At 40.7% G+C, this 15,583-nt stretch overlaps 1 protein-coding gene across 1 annotated transcript in view; it reads right to left on the bottom strand.

Moving 5' to 3' along the window:
* Nucleotides 1-15,583, bottom strand: part of OVCH1 (ovochymase 1) — a 56,929-nt gene that overhangs the window by 17,505 nt on the left and 23,841 nt on the right. The window contains exons 13-21 of the mRNA XM_087935609.1: nt 14,825-14,918; nt 13,999-14,127; nt 11,995-12,063; nt 10,586-10,766; nt 9,919-9,991; nt 8,897-9,092; nt 5,609-5,763; nt 4,112-4,265; nt 794-932 (exon numbers count right to left, since the gene is read on the bottom strand). Coding sequence (XP_087791735.1) covers nt 794-932; nt 4,112-4,265; nt 5,609-5,763; nt 8,897-9,092; nt 9,919-9,991; nt 10,586-10,766; nt 11,995-12,063; nt 13,999-14,127; nt 14,825-14,918 — 1,190 coding nt within the window. The remainder of the gene's footprint in view (nt 1-793; nt 933-4,111; nt 4,266-5,608; nt 5,764-8,896; nt 9,093-9,918; nt 9,992-10,585; nt 10,767-11,994; nt 12,064-13,998; nt 14,128-14,824; nt 14,919-15,583) is intronic.

Raw genomic sequence — 15,583 nt, 5'->3', positions numbered from 1 at the left:
GTTGAAGAGGGTGCTGAAAAGTGGTATCCCTTCACATCATCCTAATAAAAGAACCTCCCACTCAAAGCCCTAAAAATGGCTGGTTTCCATACCCAGAATTTCTAGCATTTGCTTTCTAACTGGATGATTCTGGAATTGAAGTACAAAATCTGGACATCCCAAATTGGAGAGGGTATAAGCCATAGCTTTTCATTATTATTTGACTGAGGAACTGTCGGTTAATCTTGACGTGTGAATTAACCATCATACCATGAAGACATATAAACCTTTCCAGGTTGCTTTACTAAACCTGACAAGGTCTAGAGGGTATAAATGATTCCAGGGATTGTGGGTGCTCCATTGCTGGAGGGTTTTAAAAGAGATTGGACAGCCATTTGTCTGAAATAATATAGGGTCTCCTGCTTGAGGAGAGAGTTGGACTAGAAGACCTCCAAGGTCCCATCCAACTCTGTTGTTCTGAATCCACCCACAACATTGCAAGAATAAAGATTACATTAAATAATCATGAACTGTAAAGCAGAAGGGGAAAACAGAGTTGGAAGAAAATATTTCTAAATCCATTAAAGAGCTGTACAAAATTAAGCCTAATTAGTCATAATAGTGTGATCACCGCGAGTCATTTATCTGAGTGGAAAAGTGATGGTGAAAATGAGCGCAAAGTGGTCTGGATGAGGGGAACTAAAGACCAACTTATTTGGGGAGTATTTATTTGGAAAATCCTGTCACATGCAAACTGGATCCCCCAACCAAAACTTTATTTCTACAGGTCAGAAAAAGAAAGACATAACCCTACCTGGTGGCATTGGGATAGTCATTAGGAAAACCCGGAGTCTGGATCATTCCTTCCCGGGCTGTAAGGACCACATCTCTGCAAGAGGACAATTGCTGGCTCAAGTCATTGGATTCTTTGAGGGTAACTCCTATCTTAGATCCTAAAAGAGGAAGAAAGGAAGCAGCAAATGCTGTAGGTGGCTCTTTTGTCAAGGGCTCTTTCGCACCTACGACAGGGGTCCCCAAACTTGGCAATGTAAAGATTTGTGAACTTCATTTCCCAGAATTCTGGGAGTTGAAGTCCACAAGTCTTAAAGTTACCAGGTTTGGAGACCTCTGGCCTACGATATCTGCCCGCCCCCCAAGTTGTGTTGTAAATGACTCCAAGTGAACTGTTAAACTGAAATCATTTCATAATTTAAATGGTACCCAAAGCATATTCATAGGGTGATTATTTTAAGTACACATGCAAAAGATATGCCTAAGCAAAGATAATAGATGATTTAGGACAAGGTTCGTCATTCCTCCTGGGAAAACATGAAGCATCCACCAACACTGTACATCTTCAATGTACTCTGCAGAGCAACAAGGGGAGGGGATAAATCCCCTGGGCTTATCCAGAATGAATTCTGATGGGCATCCTGCAAGGAATAAATTCACACAAATGGTCATAAAGCATGGAGGCCACAGGAAAAATTCTGATTGGAAAAAATAGCAACAGGAATGATTCTGATCCCGCTCAATAATACTCAATTTTCTGTCATGTCGTTTAAAAATCTATGGCAGAAAAATGATGCATCTATCTTCATATTTAGGCTGCTTTTATATCAATATGGCTCTCATAGTTTCCCCTAAAGAACCTGCCCTCACAATTCCCAATGAGAAATTCCTAGGACATCCGTGATGCCCAGATTCAGTAGAACCATGTTTTCTTGGATTCTATTCTACAACTAATGTAGCTGTCACAAACAACTCTGGGTGATGTCAAGCCCAAAATATACAAAGAGAACAAACTGAAAAAGATGATCAATAGTAACAGCTTATCTGTCCCATGTAGAGCACCAGAACATTAATCAATTAAATCAATTAAACCAAGAAATTCCACAATCGGATTCACATCCTTCTGGTCACAAGACCCTTCCCAGATTTTGAAGGACTTCCTAAACCCTGATGGAGTCAGAGCCATCTGGGTATAGAAGGAGTATCTTCCATGGTTCCTATAGGTGACGTTTCCAGGGCAAAGGAATGGAATCCACTCTACCAGATATTATCAGGTAGAGAGGCATTGTTGTGAGTCTTGAGCCATGAAGGAATTTAAAAGTTGACAAACTGTCATCTCATAAAACTATTCCTATGCCTGTTTTCAAATTGCCATAAACAAGGGTGGGGGGAAATCTGAAGGAGCAGTACGGCAGTAAAACCAGAAGTACATTCCACCATTATCTTAAAAAAGATTGTAGTTAGGCTACCGGATCTTCTGGCCTCGAAAGTCCTTCATTGGAGAATATGATTGATGACATCTAGCTCGTGAATGTGCTTCATTGAGAATCTGATTTATGATACACCCAGGGGGGAGGGGGAAACATGGTCACAAGTGACTGTGAATTACATATGCCAGAGTTGGCTTCATTTAGGTTAATGCCAGCATGTTGCTCCTAATAAATATTTTAAGTTTTTTTTGAAGCTTGGCTTGAGGCTCATGATTTAATTAGGGCTATCGCCAGAACCCTGATACAAACATCATTCTGAATTTCATCCAGAAAACAATTGTCCATCAAAGCAGCTCTCCAAGTAGTGATGTTATATGTGGCAATCAGGAAATATTTATAACTACTTAGCCTTTGCCTTTGTGTCACTTTCCAAATACATTAATTTGGTAATTAACAGAATAGTTAACATAGCTTTCTAAGGTATTAGAATAGCAACACTATTAAAATGCACTACAAAAAGGCAAAGTATGGTATCAGGCATGTTGATGTTATGTACCTTGTCCATCGACAGCTTGTAGACTGTTCATAGGTGACTCTAATGACCGTACTAAGGTTTCAAGACCAGTGTTACTGATTGGCATCTCTGCTGGTCCCTTCTCTATTGTGAGGAGGGAGGAGGAAGGGGGAGAGAGGGAGAGAGAGAGAGAGAGAGAGAGAGCAATAAGAGCTGTTAAAAAAATTGAAATCATAGATCTGGAATGGAGCTTAGGGGTCTTCTAGTCTAACCCCCAGCCCAAGGAAGGAGACTTTATTGCATCCTGTACAAAGATTGTGGCTGCACAATCTTTTCTTGGAGCCCCCACAACTTCTATAAAATAAAATTAGCTGTGCTAATCCCAATGAGATGTAAGCATACTGAACAAAGTTAAATAATGTTTTAAAAGGGGGGTCTGACTTGGCTTGTTTTCCTGACTATCTCCTTCTTTCTGATTACATATCTTTTATAATAATACATCTCTTAGGAGTGCTTGTATTGATTACTGATCTACACCCATTTTTCTACTGGGCCTTAGCTGAAATATGCCTAAATAGGGAAGTCAAACAATCAAAGCTCCTTTCCTCAGATTATACTGAAGCCTACATCTTTCACGTGTTTGTGCTAATCTTACAAGTACAGTAAACTTCTGCTAACTTGAGTGCTAGCAAAAAATAAAATAAAATCTGACATTCTAAGGAATTGGGAAAATACATTCAAATGTTGCTTGCTTTGCTCAAATCTAGAAGTTCCAAAACTTTTTGTCATCAGACCTTCCTTTGGTTTAATCTATATGTGCCCACTTCCCCTAATAATCCAAAGACCAAAATGAAGATAGAGGAACAATGAAAACAATATAATGAAACTTTATTTTTAATAAAGAGATAACAAATAAAAATCTTCAAACCTTTTCTGGAGCTTGCCTGCGCCTCTCCAAGGAGAGTACACCTCACACTTGGGGAATCCTGCTCTAATCCAAGCAGATAATGCCACTCAAAGACAGTGATGGGATTCAAAAAAATTTACTACTGGTTCTGTGGGCGTGGCTTGGTGGGTGTGGCAGGGGAAGGTTACTGCAAAATCCCATTCCCTCCCCACCCCACTAACCTGCTTTTCACCTCCTGTGCAGAGCAACCAAAGAAGACCCAGCCGATCAGCTGGGATTCGGGAGGCAGAGAATAGATGGGGGTGGCCAGTCAGAGGTGGGATTTGCTGGTTCTCTGAACTACTCAAAATTTCCGCTACCAGTTATCCAGAACCAGTCAGAACCTGTTGAATACCACCTCTGCTCAAAGATCAGAAGGCATTATTGCTTAGCATTTAGAACCAAACGGAGACCATGGGCACCTTTAATTACAGATACAATTATGCTTACCTTTAATTACGGACACAATCCAGTCAAAAAAAGCACTCACTCTTGAATAAACACCAGGTCTCTTAGGTTGAGCACAGCCCACACCCCAGCTAGCAATTCCATGGAGTATAAATGGCTTGTTTTCATTTTGGCAAACCAGCAGACCTGAATCCCCCTGAAAAACATGCACACAAACACACACAGTTTGCTAAATGTAAAGAAAGAACACATTAATGCTGCTTTATATTTATATTTTTAATGCACATGTCTAAACCTATAATATTTCCACGACATTTCATAAGCCGAGCTGCAGCAAGGGCAGTCAAGAGAATGGCTGTGAGATCTGTGTAACAGAGTTATGGTTTTCAACATCAGAAGAGTCCTTGATGGTCTTTGAGCTTGGTGGTTTTCTTGCAGAAGTTTCATTACCAAACTAGATAACATCATCAGTGCTAGAACAGAGTGGGATTTGCTCTTATTTTTATACACTAGTGGCTTGCCCTGTCAGTGTTGTACTTGGTTGTTCCTTGATCTACATACTACTCAAAAGAGACAATCAAAAAGCCCAAAGGAAACAAAAAACCCTCTCAAAACACCTTCTCATAAACTATCAACATCCATATAAGCAAAGATTAATATCAAGATTAACAACAGAACAAGTGAAAAATACCCCAATCAAGGATCTACCAACACAAATAAACCAGCTAATAGTAAAAAAACAGCCTAACAGTCAAGAGACCACCAAGAACAATCCCATCAACACTGATAGGATAAGCCACTAGTATATAAAAACAGGAGCAAACCCCAGTCCCCCCCACAGTTCAACCCTGGGCTACAAGTATCCTCTTCTTTTGGTACCAGTAAAGTAGCTACCCAAAAGGAATCATGCTATATCCCACGAACAATACTGATGGACCAATCCCCAATCTATTATTCTTCCCTTCCTGAAAAAGTGTGAAAGAGTTCCAAATTCAGCCTATAAGCTACAAATCCTCTTTGGTCTATAACCAGTGGTGGGAGTCAAATAATTTAACAACCGGTTCACCCAGGGTCAGGTTGGCCATTGGGGGAGGCATGGCTCATCTCCATCCTCCAGGAGGGACAAGCCTCCTGTGACAGCCAACCTGACCGTGAACTGGTTGTTAAATTACACCCCCCCACTCCCCTATCAAAGTGGATCTTTGGTGCTGTGCTACAATGGCGAAAGAGAAAACGGAGCAGCTGACATGAGAGAAGGAGGAGGCACAGGGAGAAGAAGGAGGGAAAGAAGACTCCCCTCACACCAGCTGCTCCGTTGCCCATTTCTCCATTGCAACACAGCACGTTGATGAGGGGGGTAACAACCTGTTCACCTGAACTGGTGTGAACCTGATGAATCCCACCACTGTCTATAACTGTAACTTATTTAATAAAATAAGATGCAAATGATCCATTTTTGGTAGGTTGAGCATACTTTTCTTATTCGAGTTTACCCTTCTGTGCTTCAGTCTATGTTTTTCTTGTCTGCTCTCTTGATACCTGGCAGGAATCGTGGCTTTCCAAAGATGCAAAACCAGCACAGAGCATCTGAGGAGTGATCCCTCCAGGATGATTAAAGTAGTACTTTTGCTCACAGAGGTCATTGGCCACCAGTGGGACATGCATTTGCTGTAGACGGGTAGCAAGGCCTCCAACTATAAAAGAGTAGAAGAATATTTCAGAATAATGCACTTTTCCCCTTTGATGGACTAGGCACTAGGGGGAAAATCTTGCTCAGAATGTATTACTAAGGTATGGACCACTTCAGGGTTAGGCCTAAAAGCATATAAATGGGTCAGAAAAAGAGGCTGCAATAAAAGAGATAAAGTCTATTGATGGTTTGGTCCAAATAATGAATATTCAACCTGATAGCATCCAGATGTTTTTAACAAAATGGCCTGCTATCTCTTCCTACTAGTTATACCAGTTGGAGTTGAAAGAATTTTAATTCCAATACATTGCCTACCCAAATTTAGAGGGGCCCCTATTACCTCCTTAAATCATGTAATCCTTGCATTAGAATATTTTTTCCCTCAACACTGTCAGTTTAAGACGAGTGGCAGTTTAAGATGGGTGGACTTCAACTCCCAGAATTCCCCAAACAGTATAGCTGTCTGAGGAATTCTAGAAGTTGAATTAAATTTAAACTTACCAAGGTTGAAAAACACTGCATCAGAAACTAAAAATGGGCTACGTCATTGATGCTAAAGTATAGAACAAGTATGTTCAGATAACCCAAGCATTTCCCCAAGTCCCTATGAGGGATCCATGAAGTCACAAGTTTTAGCCACATATTGAAGATATTTGCAAATATTTAGAACAGAGTCACCATTCTCAGTACTAGTTTATAATCTCTTAAAAATACATTTTTTCATGAAAAATATTTTATCTAATTATAGGTTTAACACTGCTACTATGAGTCAATAAATATTTTACAAATGAATCAATTTTAATTTTTAATATGGCAAATATTGATAAACACAACCCATATAAATAAAATGAAACACAATGAAAGCTCTTTTGAAATCTTCTATAACTTTTAAAAGGGGGAATTGATCCTGAGAGACCAAAAAGTTTAAGAAACATTGGCATAAAACAGGGGTCTCCAAGACTTGTGGACTTCAACTCCCAGAATCTCCCAGTCAGCATGGCTGGCCGAGGAATTCTGGGAACTTAATTCCACAAGTCTTAAAATTGCTAAGTTTGGAGATCCCTGGCATAGAACAATCTGGCACCCAGTTCCTTCTAGCTTTATATTGCTATTGTAATATGGGATCAAATTATCTTGGTGTGAAGAGACTCCCATCCTCAATTTTGCCCCCTGATGCTTAAGAGTTTTGTATTTAAGCATTCTTTTTCTCATCTGCCTGATTTATTAACAACATTCTCAAGGACAATTTCCTGACTACCACAAAGCAGTTTGCTGTTTAAAACTTATTCATACTATATAGAAAGATGCCATGTTTCTAGTGATGAACATCAAGAGCACCTACCTACCTCAAACCATCTAGAAAATATTAGTGGCCAATTAAAAACCCAATCCCAGTCATATACCATATTTCACAGTTATTTCACAGAATTAACTGTGACTTTTTCAAAATTCATATTCTCTATTTCTATCTCAAAATACATTTATTATTTCAATTTCAGGGCCACCTGACTCTATAGTGACTCTGAGCAACTCACAATTTAAAAAAAAAAATCAAAAGAATATATCAAATACGTATATCAAATAAAATGCTTTCCAGGGAACTGGGACTTGGGGAAAAACTAGTTCTAAGAATAGGTTCATTTGATTGTGAATTCCAAAGTGCTACAGAATAAACATTTCTGCATGGGTATAAAAGCTATATAAATTGATTTGAGTGCATTCAAGTCGATATAAATAAACTTGCTGACTTGATTAAAAGATTTGATTTGGCTCAGCGATTCAACTGATGCATTTTCAAATTGAATTCCCAAATCAAATATTCGTACCTCTAATATATATTTACCTAGGATGTGTGTGGTGTGCTCACGCTATTTGTACATTGATCTCAAAATGCAGAATCTCTCTTTTTATTAAATGTCATGGTGCGTGCCTCTAAATCAGTGCTTCTTAAAATGGTTTGACCTTGTTATTCCTTTACTTGGCCTTGAATTATGTCATTATTCCCATTAAAAACAAACAAACTCTTGTTTTACATAAGTGTCTTGGTGGCAAGATTCCTCAACTCACAATACAAGCAATTACAAATGGCTCCATCACCCCTCAGGATATCTCCAAACTGCTTCCTTAGCCCCTAACCTGCAGTTTAAGAATCATTGCTCTAAATGGAGAAGAGCCATAAAAGAAGATTGCCAAATTTTACATCAGAAAAATGTATTTTTAAGTGATTAAAAATCACAGGTGTCTAAATTGCTTTAATCTGAATTGCTCTAGTTAGATTCTGCAGCAAACATCCAGACAGAATGTGGCTAGATTATTATCGAAACGAGCCATAAACAAACCCTCAAATATAAGAATATAGAATAACAGAGTTGGAAAGGATCTTGGAGATCTTCCAGTCTAACCCCCTGCTCAAGCAGTAGACCCTACACCAGGGGTGTCAAACTCAAGGCCTGCAAGCCGGATGTGGCCCACAGGGTGCTTAGATCCAGCCTGCAGGGTTGGCTTGGAAACAGCAAAGGACCATCAAAACTAAACTAAAAACCTTTCTCCTTTTGCATTTGAGCATGCAAGAAGAGGCAGGAAAGGAGAAAAGGAAAGAGGAAAGACAAAGAAAAAGAAGAAAGATGGGAAAAGAACAAGGAAGGAAAAATATGGAAAGAGGAGAAGGATGAAGAAAAGAGAAGGAAGGAAGGAAGGAAGGAAGGAAGGAAGGAAGGAAGGAAGGAAGGAAGGAAGGAAGATAGATTATAATGAGAGTGAGGGACAATCTCAGGAACCCTAACCCCGACATGAGTTCCGTGTCACACCCACCATGACCACGGCCACCATAGTCATGACCACCACACACACCTGGCCCTCCAAGGTCAAACACAACCCTGATGCGTCCCTCAATGAAATTGAGTTTGACACCCCTGCCCTACACCATTCTGGACAAGTGGCCGTCCAATCTCTTCTTTAAAATTGCCAGTGATGGGGCATCCACAGCTTCTGGAGGCAAGCATATCCATTGTTCTCACAGTCAGGAAAGTTCTCCATAGTTCTAGATTGGTCCTCTCCTATTTTTGCTAAGCTTTAACTAAAGTGGAGACAGAGCCTCGACAGTGTCAGTGGCGCTCGAGGAAGAAAATGGACTTAACCTTCTTGGAAACTTGCCCAGCCAGTTACAGTACAAAGCACAAAGGACGGCAACAGCTCCATGGAACTTGGCAAGCATACAGGCCTCACTGCTGCACTATAAATCAGAGGCATTTGCAGCTGGATGAGGGCAATATCAGAATCATAACTTGCAACATCAAAGGCCGGATGCACTGTAATGCTCTCGACTCTTCTCACCTGCATCAAGAGAACGGAATCAATAGAATCAGTATCCAGCCTTTTTCACTCAGTAGTAGCTGTTTGCGGGGAAGAGGAGCAGGGGAAATACCAGTTTAGTTATAAATTACATTCTTAGCCAACATCTCTTTGTAAAATAATCAGCAACTTCCTCTACGGGGCTCTCCCTAATCAATAAATACTCCTGCAAACAAGAATAGTTTCTATCCTTTTTTTAAGCTGTAGCAAATATGAATTAAGATAAGAACTGCCAGGACCACTACCGTAGTGCTGCATTCGGCTGATAAGCTATGAACCTCCTTATTTTAACCCACACTAGATATAAATTGGCCACCTTTCATTCTTGCTGCAACCTAATTCCTTCCTTCCTGCCAGCATCCCCATCTGAACAAATATACCATACAATATGCCCTTTTCCTTTCAATAACACTTCCATTCTGCCATTTTGGACAAAACTCTTAGGTGTATCTGTTTTTTTTTTTAATTTACTGCTAGGGCTGTTGACACAAAACACTGAGCCAGAAAGTTTTTAAACCATGATTTGTTGCCCAAGCTAGAATTAGTTTCAACCAAGGTTATCCCCCCCCCCCCCACAAAAAAAAATAGTTTAGATGTAAAAATCATGGTTTATTTTTCCAGGACAAATGAAAAAAAAAATGTGGTTACATCAAATCAGCATTTTTTAAACAAAATAAGTTTCAAATTGTGCTTTGCTATCGAACCTCCATGAATTAACAAAACATATGCTGAAGGGGTGCTGAATCAAGAACCATACGTGCATAAAACAGATGAGAAAAAAGAAACATAGAACTAAGTTTGTCTCTACCTGCTCAGCAGCTTCTTTCAGTATTCTGTCATGGTTTCCAGCAACAATAGTCCAATATGATGGATTACTTGTTCTAAAAAAGGAAGTGCTCTATTGCTGTAAAATCATGTTTTTATGTAACTGAAAAATGTCAACAAAATGTATTTTAACTTTCAATTTAACTTATTTAATTTAACTTGTTCCTGCAACAAATCCCAGGAATGTTTGTGTGAAAGCTGAGATGTCTTCATTATATTCATACCCACTCTGCAGAATGAATTAAATTGCAGAGATGATCCAAAATGTTTCAGGACCCTGCAGAAACTGAAGCATAATAGTATTCTTCCCAGGTCTAAACTCAATCATCATCATCATCTAACGGCCCTATAATCCCTTGCGGGTGGAGTCTGGGCAACTGAATGGAGTTAGCAGAGCGTTTAATGGACGGATGCCCTTCCTGTTGCCAATGCAGAGTTATATTCAGCAGATATATTCTCAGTGTGCCCAGGGAGAGAAATATCTGCCTAGGATCAAAGTCGCAGCCTTTTGATTGTGAGGCCAAGAGCTCCACCTCTAGGCTACTGCACCACTCTACAGGTCTAAATTCAATCTTATCTACTTTATTCCAAATAACCAGCATCTACAAAAGGCTACTTTGCCCGGCTTAACATCTTACATCTGTACTTACATCTTTACACAGTGAGCGGCTGTGAGTACCCAAGTTGAATTGATGATGGCACCTCCACACCTATAATCACCCAGAAAGTGCAAACTCACTTGCCAGGGCCAGCAGTGAGGACAAGCTTCTTCTCCCCCAATGATATGTGTTGATAGCCTCTGAGGACCAAAGGGGGGGAAACCACAGATATCTGCAGCAAAAGGAGGAGAAGAGGAACCAAATGCTAGAGGACATTCAGGAGTGTTCATTAATGTGTTGCCTGGCAAGTGAAGTTTCAAGTTTTTATAATCATCATTTGTCCTCCCATAGATCTAGAACCATGATGGTGAACCTATGGCACGCAGAACCATTTGTGCCGGCACATGAGCTGCAGGCAGACTTACCTCACTGCACATGCACATGCCTCACAGCTAATTTTCGGCCAGTTTGAGGCCTTTTCCGGCCTCCCAGAGACTTCAGGAAGGGTTCTACAGGTTTCTGCAGGCTTTTCAGGCCGAAAACTAAGCCCGTTTCATCACTTCCTGTTTTTTCGGAAATACCAGAAGTGACAAAACAGGCCTAGTTTTCAGCCTGAAAAGCCTGCAGAAGCCTGCAGAAGCCTTTGGGAGGCTGAAAAAGGCCTTGAACCGGCCGAAAATCAGCTGTGAGGCACAGTGCAGGTAAGGGGGAGGCGGGGGTGGGTGGATGAGGATTGTGTGCACATGTGTAGTGGGTGTGGGGGAGGCGCATTCCCTTCTGAGTGCTGGCACGAGAGCATGAGCAACAATTTTTGGCACAGGAGCCCCAAAAGGTTAGCTACCACTGATCTAGAACATATGTTTATGTTCATATGATAACATTTTGCATTTAACGATGCATATCAGACTTAAAGGATCAGGCTTAGCTACTTTTGTCCATATAAAACTTAGAGCGCCTTAAAATTTCTCTAGCAGTCTTTGCCAAATGCAAAAACAAAGCACTTCAAATGTAATCATTACAGCCACTGCACATTTTATGTTCCTAATGGGCAACACTGGAATCCATAAACGTTCAGGCATGAGACAACAGACAACTCAAACGGGAATGTTTCCAGACAGACAAATTTTGGCGTTATCTGTCAAAAGATATCGTAAAGTTAATTACTCTTTTTCTTAATAGCTTCTTTATATGCACAGAAGACAGCAATAATGATAGGAAGATTCAGCAGAGATAGAAGGAGAAATGTTACAAGTTACAACCTGGAGTTTTCCCAATTCCCATATCATTTTATGAATGAATAAAGCAGACTGATGTTATAATAACAACACAGAAAGGAAATGCCCAAGTCAAATTAAAGGTTGGGCTGCTGGGCTTTAGTAATCTTTTCCTTTTCATATTCAGGTTGTTTCCTAGGAAATCCAAGAGCAAAGCTATAATTAATTCTTGAGGAACTTGCTTACCCAGTGGGATATCTTTTGGTTCAAAAGCAGATATAGAGAGTACACCTTCATATTCAGCATTAGATGTTGCTGTAAAAAAGAAATGAAGTTTTCATTCAGCAAAAACTTATTTCTCAACCATTCAACACTAAAGAGTCAAATTTACCCAGTTCAGTATTCATTGCTCCCCTCATAGAACTTATTCCTATTTTTCTGATCCTCTCTTCTCTGGGATCTTTCACATACATACATACATACATGCATACATACATACATTCTCTCTCCCTACCCCACCCCCACATTTTAGTTCAGTTTAGTTTATTGTCATTGCACTTTGTACAATGAAATTAAATGCCATCTTCAGTGTACATTATGACTATGAAAATAAACACAAACTCGCATCCTTCACATTCTATACTCAATGTATAGAATTCAATATTGAAAACCCCTGATGTTGCATTAATATTGCACTATACAGTAGAATTCTATAGAGTTACTGCCTTGGGATAGAAGCTGTTTTTCGGCCTATTTGTCCTTGTTTTTGTTATCCTGTACTGTCTGCAGATTGGAACCGTCAACATTATCCTAGGGCAAGTATATTTGTCTTCATCAATGAGAATAAAATCAGATTCACTGATGTAAAACTGTCTGGATGGCAGGTAAAAGGGTAAGAGGAAGATAGGAAGGTGGGGACACACAGTGACTTTGACTTTCCCCAAACACTTTTGCATAAAAGAATCAATTTCTATTTTCAAAAACTCACACTAATTGCATAGAAACAATGGAATGATGGTTCTAAGTGTGCAGGATAATGCACAAAATAAGTCTAACATTCACAGCTTTGTCATGAGTCAAAGGAACAACCAATTTCTTTTTGAGTTCTTTTTTGCCCCTAGAGTCCTTTACCCACACAAGAGGTCACACGGTACATAACAGAACCTGTCCAAGTCTTCCTTTTTATTTTTCTACTCCAAATGTCTTTTTTCTGCTATTCTCATTCAGGAAGAAAGCTATGATGGGATCATCTGAACATATTTTGTTATCTGAAACAGTTCATCTCTGTATCTCATGAGATGTATGCATGAATCTTTTGCAGGAATGTGGAAATCTGGGTCATCACATGACCTAGAAGTAGCAAGATCCCAAAGTCAACATAGCTGCACAACTCAGAAGAGCCATGGTGGCATCGTGGTTGGAATGCAGTATCGCAGGCTAATTCTGCCAACTGCCAGCAGTTTGATTCTCACCAAGCTCAAGGTTGACTCAGCCTTCCATCCTTTCGAGGTTGGTAAAATGAGGACCCAGATTGTTGGGGGTAATAGGCTGACTCTGCAAACTGCTTAGAGGGCTCTGAAGCACTGTGAAGTGGTATAGAAATCTAGATGCTAGTGCTATATGTAACAGATAGATAGTATTTTCCCTTTCAGATGCCCTTGATCAGACAAAGCTCCAGGCCTGCATGTTTCACTCAGAACAAAATTCATGATGTCTTCTGAGAATAGGCTATATTTTCTTGCATCCTAAAAATTTCATCATTGTACATTTTGGAATAGTTTGACCTAAGAACCTTTTTTAAAAAAGAATCATGATGGACAGAACAGATAAAAGATTGAAAATTGACCTGTTAAATGTTAATTGGCCTCCACAGAGCAAGTCAATTTAGAAGCTCAAAAACACTTGATAACTCCAAAGAAGTCTCTAGTAAGGATCAAAATAGTCCAATTGCAGATGACTCTGGAAGATAATGAGTACTTCACCACAAAAACACTCCTGCCCCAATAGACTACTTCAACGGTTTATGTCAATGGTATAAAATCTGCAGCCATATGTTTTACCTTGGCCTGGAGTTGATACTAAGTATAATCCAATGCCATCAAAAAAATTCCCCAGCCTGATTTGTACAATCAGGTGAGGTCCTAAAGTTAAGTGAATCTCTCTAATTTCTCTTCATTGATTCTGGATCAAAAGACATGCAAATTTTCTATTTAGCAGAAGCCGATGTTGAAGAGAACATCCCCAACCAACCTGAAGAGAAAAAAGTGAACCTGGCCTTGAATCCCCTGAAGTTATTTTCTTCATCACTCTCAAAGTGGATCAGCATGATGTTCCCTGGGCTCCACACAGGCGAAGGAATTGAGAAACCACACAGGAGAGCTATAAGGAGGAAAAAAGAACAGAGCTCCTGCCATCAGTGGTGAAGTACTTTTCACCAGGGGCCGTATCTCATAGAAGGAAAAGGAGCTCCCTCAGAAAGTCCGATTCAAGATTTTGGAACAAATGATTTAAATCAGAGACATTTTAGTTTGGTCTGCTATCTCTTGTCCACCACCACTGCCCATTTGCTTGACTTTCTTTCAAAATATTTATCCACACCATCATCAAAAGTAAGTGGACAAGGTCAATGCCACATTGCCTAGGAATTTTGACAGCTGTGGACCTTTGCTGAGATACCAGGGCGACTCTTTCAATTTTGTCTTTCAGGGAGCCATTATAAAATTGAGTGGTGGGATTCAAAAATTTTTACTACTGATTCTGTGGCTGTGGCTTTGTGAGCATGGTATGGCTTTGTGGGCGTGGCTTTGTGGGCATGGCAGGGGAAGGATACTGCAAAATCCCCATTCCCTCCCCAACCCGCTAACCTGCTTTCCAGCTCTGTTCTCCTATGCAAGAAGACCCAGCTGACCAACTGGGACTCAGGAGGCAGAGAATAGATGGAGATGGGGCCAGTCAGAGGCGGTATTTGCCAGTTCTCCAAACTACTCAAAATTTCCGCTACCAGTTCTCCAGTACTGGTCAGAACCTGCGGAATACCACCTCTGATTACAATCTACCAAGTCAAACCAGTTATTACCTAGCTGGTGCTCTTCTTCAGTGTCACCATAAACAACAACGGCATCATAAATACAATCCTGGCTGATTTCAACTGCAAAGTCTTCGAACTCCAACTGAAAGGGAAGACATTAGCATTCACCCCCATAGAACATACACAATAGCATCCCCATCCTTAAGTCCTCTAGGACAGGGGTTGCCAACCTTTTGGACCTCAGGGACCACCAAACTCATAATTTTAAATCCCACAGACCACTAATATGAATTTTGACTGGCAGTGGCTTGCTGACATTAGTAGGAAAGTCAGTCCCATTTCCAGAGCTGCAGTAGTCACAGGACTGGCCTTTTGGTCATCCTGGAGCAGCTGCTCCTCCACCCGGGTGCACCAGCCTGCCATGGACTGGAAGAGCTGCTCCGGGATGACCAAAAGGCCAGCCCTGTGACTACTGCAGCTCTGGAATATGGGACCGACTTTCCCACCAATGTCAGCAAGCCACCCCAGGGCTGATTTCCCTCCCCTGCCATTGGTCTTACCTTCCATTTCCACTCGCGTGACTCTATTCAAGGTAAAATTTGCACTCAGCCAAAGGGTGGGGGTCAGCAGGTGGGTGGCCATGTGGGCAGCGCAGCCTTGAGTTCCCGCCCAGCCAGGATTAATTACTTTGGGGGGAGTGCTTTGAGGGGGACATTTCTCTGCAGACCACCAAAATTTTCTCACGGATCACCGGTGGTCCCCGGCCACTAGTTGGCGACTACTGTTCTAGGACTTCTGATGGTACGT

This window comes from Pseudonaja textilis, chromosome 5, assembly GCF_049901715.1.
Source record: "Pseudonaja textilis isolate UNSWEBS1 chromosome 5, rPseTex1.2, whole genome shotgun sequence".
NCBI lineage: Eukaryota > Metazoa > Chordata > Lepidosauria > Squamata > Elapidae > Pseudonaja > Pseudonaja textilis.
The sequence above is the reverse complement of the archived record's forward strand: the minus strand, read 5'-3'. Positions and strand labels throughout refer to the sequence as shown.